Here is an 8,029-nt window from a genome sequence, read left to right as displayed (position 1 = left end):
AGTCCATGTATGGTTATGCTTTGTTGTTGGTAGCTTGGCAGAAAGGCACATGACTTCAGCAGTCTGGAATGCGATTCAGTATGTCTGGGCTCCGCTAAACGCACATAAGGAAAAGTGATTCCTGACTAAGTTATTGTTCTGGCCCCCCGTCTCCGGGGGATTGTCGGGAGCTCCGCCGTAAATTGAATTTAACAGACCAGCAAATACCTGCGCTTAAACGAGCGATTCCCACCGCTGACTCCCTCCTTCCCCTCTCTGTTGATCTCTGCAGCTCAGTCCGAGGGGAGACCGTGTGAATATAACTCCAAAATCTACCAGAACGGCGAAAGCTTCCAGCCGAACTGTAAACACCAGTGTACGTGCATAGATGGAGCTGTGGGCTGCATCCCACTCTGCCCGCAGGAGCTCTCTCTTCCGAATTTGGGCTGTCCCAGCCCCAGGCTGGTCAAAGTCCCCGGGCAGTGCTGTGAAGAGTGGGTCTGCGATGAAAGCAAGGATGCGCTGGATGAGCTGGAAGGCTTCTTCAGCAAAGAGTTTGGTCTGGATGATTCCGAAGGCGAACTAACACGGAACAATGAGCTAATTGCCATTGTGAAAGGAGGCCTGAAAATGCTACCTGGTGAGTACGGGCTACTCCGTGTGACAGTTAAGGGGAGGAGGTGGGAAGATGGCTATATGACTCCTTAGACCCTGATGGAAAGAAAGAAACCCAGTGAGAGGATATACTTAGTCTAAACCCTCCTTTTCTTTTCCAGTTTTTGGCTCTGAGCCACAAAGCCGAGCTTTTGAGAATCCCAAATGCATTGTGCAAACGACCTCCTGGTCCCAGTGCTCAAAGACGTGTGGGACTGGCATCTCCACAAGGGTTACCAACGACAATGCTGACTGCAAGCTCATTAAAGAGACCAGGATATGTGAAGTGAGGCCATGTGGCCAGCCTAGCTATGCCTCCCTAAAGGTAAATACAGACTCTTCAGTGCTCCTCTTCTTTCCAGACTGCTTTGGGTAGAGGGTAAAGGCTGGAAAAGAATCTCCTGCTAATAATACTATTGCCTCTCCTTTACAGAAGGGAAAAAAATGTACCAAGACTAAGAAGTCTCCATCCCCAGTGAAGTTTACTTATGCCGGATGTTCCAGCGTGAAGAAATACCGCCCCAAGTACTGTGGCTCGTGTGTAGACGGCAGGTGCTGTACGCCTCAGCAGACCAGGACTGTCAAGATCAGGTTCCGCTGCGATGATGGGGAAACCTTCATCAAGAGCGTCATGATGATCCAGTCCTGCCGATGCAACTACAACTGTCCACATGCAAATGAAGCTTATCCTTACTACAGACTAGTCAATGACATCCACAAATTTAGGGACTAAGTTGTGTTGGGGGTGGGATGCTAAACAGAGTTTTGAAGTAACCAGCCATGGAGAAAGGACCTTTGATGGAAATGGTGCCTTGCCCGTTTGAGGGCAACATTGAGATGTTACAAGAGTGCACTGTGCAACTGGACACTAATGCAACAGAGATTTAAGCGTACTTAAAGCTTCATAGTACTGGAGCAACTTTACTGCTTCTTTTTGGAGCACCTTATCTAATTATGTACTGTTTTCTGTTTGTAAGTGATCAGATAAATGTTTTGTTCTGGTTATGAAAACTTCTCTATCCTGTTCAGTTTAACACTATGCTTTTCCCTGTCCCTTCATTTTTTCCCACCCTTTCCCAACCAAGTTGGAAGTTACATTCCTTCCTGAGGTGGGCACTTGTGGGGTGTTCACAGTGGCAGCTATTATGTACCAACTGTAGATTAATGGCAAACAGAAATCAGTTGTTTTAAAGCTGAGTATTTTATTTATCAAACTGTAGCTTTTTTTTGTTTTTCTTTGAGGTTTTTTTTTTTTACCCCTTCCAGCCCCTGTAATACTGGAATAAGTTGTAAATGATTTTAATTTTATATTCAATGAATTCAAAGAATTTATTTATGGAATTAATCATTTAATAAAGAAATATTTACCTAACTACTCTCTGTAGAGCATTCTCATAGGCAACAGATTTACCTACAGCAACTGCATGAGTTTTCTCCAAAAACTTTGAATCCTGAAAAGTTTAGGTTCTCTGAAAATTAAAACAAGCTCTACTACAGATGCAACAAGGAACTAAAAAGCTGAGTCTAATTCTTTGGGAAATGATGTATGCAGTCTGCAACTCTATGCTCTAGAAAGCACATATAGAAAAAGCTTCTTGTCAGTGAAAGCAAATGGTTGATAGAGAGACTGAAGTGTTAATTAGACTGTCAGATTATTCAAACTATCCTGGAATTTGCAACATAAGGTACCTCATTAGAATGCAGTGCATGCACAGTGATATTGAACATCGGTGTGGAAGTGGTCATTGTGTCTCACATTTTTTTGGTGGCTGCTTCTTGCAAATTAATGCATTTCTGTGGCAGAAGAATGTTTCCTACAGTCTGCAGGAGGTACTTTGCTTTCACTAAATTCAAATTAAATGAGCTTGAAGCAATGACTTTTGTTAATCCTAATAACCCAGTGATGAAAAGTAAACATACTGTTAACAGGACAAGAATGTGAGGAATTTCAAGTACTTCTCCAATAGAGTAAAAGGCAAAGCAGCTCCTCTTTTCCTCACCTCCCCTTCCTACTTTTTAAATATGCAATGACACTTTATACTGTGGGACATGGATGACGTTTGGCTAACTGAGGGAGCCGTAAGAAAGAGCTAGCTGGCACAGGGTAAGAAAATGACATGTAAAAAAAAAGAAAAATAGGATCTTAAAAAAGCATCAAACATTTGTACTATTCTGGTTAGTGTAAAGCTGCGCTACAGGTAAGACTGAATGGAAACCTGCAGCAGCGTTTTTTCTTTTTCTCCTTGTGATGGGTTAGTTGTCTGGCAAAATATTCTCCCATAGTCTTTAGGAAGAAAGTGACTTCTCATAAAAAGAGACTGATTTTGAGGTTTTAGAATTGTGAAGGGGTGTCATCCAGTGTCATACTTTGATGCAGAAGTGGTTGAGTCAACTTTTTATTAGATTAGACATAAATATTTCAATAAAATAAATGGCCAAATATCTGAGCAGCTCATCTCTGGCAGCTAATGCTTTGCCTGAGAAATTACAGCTCTTTCTCTTCTGCTCAGTCAAGTTCTCTCCCCGAAGGCATTCAAAACTTGAGCTGTTTTGGAATTCACCACCTGGCCACCAGTCTCAGCTGTACCTAAACTTGTCTGTACAATATTTGTTGACAGTAGAAGTGTAAAATGCAGTGAAGCGCTTTTGTTTGGCTTCTGCTTACACCCAGCACTGAACACTTCACTGCATCAGCCACTCACTGAGAAATCATCAGGTTTATGTGTTGGGTTATTGAGTGGAGAGAGGAAGAGGAACACACGGCTCACAGACACACCGCAGCTGCACGCGCATTCCTCACCGTCCCCACTGTCACTTACACTTGAATGACGCCCATCTTCAAACCAACGTAAATAACAGCTCTCTGAAAAATGACATATACGCGTGACTATACTATATGCGTAACTACATGTCAGTAACACGCACACCACATACAAACAGAAACGGCCCTTCCAACTCCTGCCTCAGGTGTGCCTCTAGCCAGGCCCTGGATTTTACAACCTGTGCTTTGGGCTTTCCGTGTTTCACCAAGTAGAGGGGTGGTTCTGTAACCTGCTCACTAGAAAAATGTCCTGTTGGGAGAATAAGGGATGCAGGAGGAGATCATGCAAACCTATGAGTAAAATACACTAAATTATCCTGCTCTAAAGAGAGGGAACGAACCCCACTAAAACGAACCACAAGTCTTCCAGAGCGGGGATCTCACACCAGCTGATCATCATCTATATAGTCCTCTCGTCACTTTTTGCATTTCACAATTACAGGGCAAACCACTAAAACCCACAATTTCCAATACTGTAAAAGGAATCAGTGTCATTGTGTACTGTCTTTGCACTGGCTTTGAAATCTTTATATCCTCTGTTGTTGTAGCGGAAAAAACCCTAAATACCAGGCATGAAAATACAAATGGTAAAAGCACAAGTTCCTTTACGTGCAATCAGCAGGACTTACAGGTAAGGTTAATGAGCACAGCCATAATTTTATTTCTTGTTCAAAAATTAAAATATCGATATCCTTCTTCAAGATGAATACTAAAATATGAGGAGTTAGGAACATAATAAATAATGTACATGACAAGAAGCAGCAAGTTTTCAGCACATTTCAACGCCAGGCCACTGAGCAGTTCAAACCCTGAAAGCAAAGCCACCTGTGCTGTGCAGAGCTCCACGAAGCTGGGGAGACACTAGGAGACCCTGGGGCGTCCCTGGGGAGTCCTGGCATGGCAGAAGGGTGAGTGGCACTGCCCAGGCCTGCGGACACCAGCCTCAGCACTGGCCTCTCCCAGCAGCCACTGCTTCAACTGTCCCCCTGCTCCCCTCCCTGTTTTAAGATGCTCCTATTTGTCACGCAGGCCCCCAGACAGTGGTACTGGGGCAAGTGCTGGGGTCACCCCAGGATGGAGAGCACGGGGCAGCTTGCTGAATGTGGTGCTGCCGCCAAAAGGAGCATTTGTCAAACTACAGTTTTAGGACTGAAGGAACGTGTAGTCTCGTATTCAACACACTTATTTACAAGTGTTTGGTGGTGGTAACCACTATAATGTCAGGGTTACATATAAAATCTTCCCTACTAATGAAAGCAACAGCAAAGACAAAGCTTCTGCTTCCTTAAGCCTGCATCACAGGAAACAAAAGCAAAACTGGAGTATGCAGAAAACAGACTTCCACGGTTACATTAAACCCTCCCTCCTGGGATGCTGCTAGCTCCTGCTCCTGAATGAGCAGCAGATGGAGGGAAAGCGAACATCTGACTGACAGTGAGGCAGCCAAGCTATTAATTAACCCTCGCTGGGCTGAGCCATGAGAACTCCATATATCAACTACTGCGGAGCCCACAGCAAAGCAGTCCCACGGGGCTGCCTGACCTTCCAGCGGGCACCTTCTGGGAATCAGACACATCTCCTGACCACTGGTGGGACACTGGTGGGCTGCGCTGGAACAGGCAGAGGCAGCGTGGATCAGTGGGGTTCTGTGGGAGGATTTCTAGTGCTCACAGTCCACTGAAGCTGCAGGAGTCCCCACAGGCCTTGAGGACTGAAACAAGACAGGTTGCAGTGGGCAGTTGTTCAGGGTTGGAAGTCAAACCTACCTACACAGAAACAGTTAAATGTGTCACACCAGAGGCTTGTTCTAGCCAGATGCTCGCCCTTCTGAGCCGATCCTGCAGAACTATGATGCACATGTGCATTTTCGTTTACTCCTGTTTAACCAGTGGAACTATTTCCATGCAGTGCCCAGAGTGCTTAGCACACAGCAAGGGAAGGCTTTTTTAGTTTTACCGGCTGCTCTGCAACCAAACCTGTTTTTTCATGCAGACATGTCCTTGTTTTAATCTTCACAATTTTTTTCTCCATGTTACATAGCCACATATAAAATATCACAGAGAACTGTTGCAGTGCCACAGTGAAAGCAGTAACATACAACTAGCTATAAACACATTTCAAGTAATGAAAACTGAACTGCAGTGAGACTTGGTGTCTAGAAAATGTAAATCCTGTAAAAGAAGACTTCAACCAACGAAATGATAGAATAAGCATCTGTCTGTATTATCCCATAAAGACCAAACACCAAGAAACTGAATAGATGGTATCCAGTATTTTTCTCCCTCAGAAAACGACAGAGCTATGACTTCTACATACACAATTTACATTGGAGAAGATCCTGAAAGACCCCAAGGCACCATTCACATAAGCAACTTCATCTGTCTTGAAGTGCAACCACTTAAGGGGTGGAATGTAGCAACCATCAATGAGGAAAAGATTGCATAAGATTTTGCAAGGTTTTTGTTTACTAGACAGCAGAAATGTGAAGGTAGGGTGCACAGATTTGCCCAGATGGGAATCTAGCTAGGACACATACATCAGGCAGCTGAACCTCATGATGAATGCAGGCTCAATCAGAATGAAGGGACTCCATTATAAATACGAGTAAAACAGTCAGCAGTGTTGTCCAGCAATGTTTTGAGAACACCGGTTGAACACCAGATCAAAAGAAGCCCAGTATATCGTCTGAGTCAGACACCAGTTTCTCTGAAGCTACTGATTTCCTTCAGCATCTCAAATCAACCAGGTTAGATCCTAATTAGTTAACAAATTTGACAAAATCAGACATCAAGACGTCACAGCTGTAAAACCAGCAAGTCTATTAACGAGAACTTAGAACAGGAAAATGTATTTTACTCTACAGAAGTAGATACTTGTGCTGTAGTGGAACAATCCCATTAAAACCAATATGGAAGCCCAAGCAAAACTGAAAGTAGAGGTTGGGAAAAAAAAGTCAACAAAGAGACATTACTGAGAGTTTAGATATGAAAGTGATGGGGACTTCTCAGGTGAACTTCTAATGCCACCCATCTGCTCTTTTTCCTGAATATCTACACCTCATCCATCAACTTAATTTTTACCTCACCTGGGCATATTTCTACTCCCCAAAGGTACTCCTGGCAAAATGGCCAAGTTCTGGGGCTACAGTACAGTTCAGTAGAAAACCTGGAAGCAAGGAGTGGAAAGGCAATAGCAGCTTTCACAGTCACTTCTTCCTCCTTCTTAAAGCAGAACTGGGATGACAGAAGGAAAGTGGCAATGTGATTTAAAAAACTTTTGCTTTCTGCACCAGTTGGTGCAGAAACCAGCCAGCAGGAACCAGCCAGCTCCTGGTGTGGTAATTTATTCTCTACATCAAGGCTGCCCCTCCCCTCCTGTTTCTACCCCTGCTTCTATGACATTCTTTTTAACCTGTTCTAATTTGTCATGCGACCCCACAAACAGCTGTACTGATGCAACTAATGCAAAAGGATTAGATAAATATGAGGACTACTGTGCCAGTTTAAAAAAAAAAAAAATCCACTGTTTCTGTCACTACTAGGAGCCAGTAAGTCCACAAAGACTTCCCCTTGCCCCAAAGGTAGGCAAGGCTCTAGTGGCTTTCCATATTTTGTCACTCTATTGATTCTTCCTGCCAAAAAGCCTACTACAGTGACAGCCTAGAACTGCTTTTCGGCAGCAGAAGTTATCAGTGGTGAAATCACGCCAAGCTAGTGGAACGTTGCTTCCAAAACAAAAAAATGTTACAATGCACAGAGCCAAGGAGGGAAAGCAGCTTTCATAGTAAAAGCATCATTAGAACTAAGTCACTGTCCAACAGGTCACTCTGAGACCCAGCAGGACACAGTGGGAGCACAGTTCCGTGATCAAATCACAGACAGACAGGCAGCAAAACAATTATCCTTGTTTTTCCCCAGTTTTACATGTCATCTGCAACTTCCCTTTCAGTTTCAGTATTTATTTTGAGTTGGTTTTGCTCCTATTGCTTGTTTGTCTTGCATACATGTGACTTCCTTCCATGTCGCCACAAATTTCCACCAAATAATGCCATATGCACTGCCATAGCAACATTTTGATACAAACACAGGGTAATCTTTGTTCACTGAAGTACACAGTTCATTTTTTCTTTCTCTTATTAACAGAACCTGCATCTGCATACAGTTTAACTGATCGTCATAGCAACAACATAAACACCAATTCAAGATATTTTTTCCTTTGGAGGGAGGAAGAATAAATGTTTTCAGGAAAAGAGCGTGGGACTTAAGAAAGCAGAACGAAATGTTTGTGACCAAATACGGCCTGAAGTTACATCATCACAGCTGTATATTTACTCTCTGAAAGCCTGCTCTTTCAAGGTGTTATACATTCTCAGCTCCTACAGATGTCAACAGAGAACAGCCGTATCTGGCCGGGCAAGGCCTGAATCGCAGCTATGCTTGTACACAACGCGCAGGTGGGACTCACTATCAGCAGTACGGTGAACTTAGAATTCTATTTATGTCATTTTTTAGACGAGAGCATGTGTTCTGCACTGTAAACAGTTATACTCCTAATGCAAAGTAAAACTGCAAATGT

The 8,029-nt window shown here is 43.5% G+C and overlaps 1 protein-coding gene across 1 annotated transcript; it reads left to right on the top strand.

Moving 5' to 3' along the window:
* Positions 1-195: 195 nt before the first annotated feature.
* On the top strand, positions 196-1,999 carry CYR61 (cysteine-rich, angiogenic inducer, 61; the record flags this gene model as incomplete). The annotated part of the gene is made up of 3 exons (XM_010084221.1): positions 196-619; positions 756-958; positions 1,067-1,999. Coding segments are annotated over 3 exons (927 nt in total), but the record flags the coding sequence as incomplete, so codon positions are not given.
* Between the last annotated feature and the right edge of the window lie 6,030 nt (positions 2,000-8,029).

The sequence above is a fragment of the Pterocles gutturalis genome, unplaced genomic scaffold (assembly GCF_000699245.1).
Source record: "Pterocles gutturalis isolate BGI_N339 unplaced genomic scaffold, ASM69924v1 scaffold34945, whole genome shotgun sequence".
NCBI classification, from domain to species: Eukaryota; Metazoa; Chordata; class Aves; order Pterocliformes; family Pteroclidae; genus Pterocles; species Pterocles gutturalis.
This window is presented reverse-complemented; position numbering and strand designations above follow the sequence as displayed.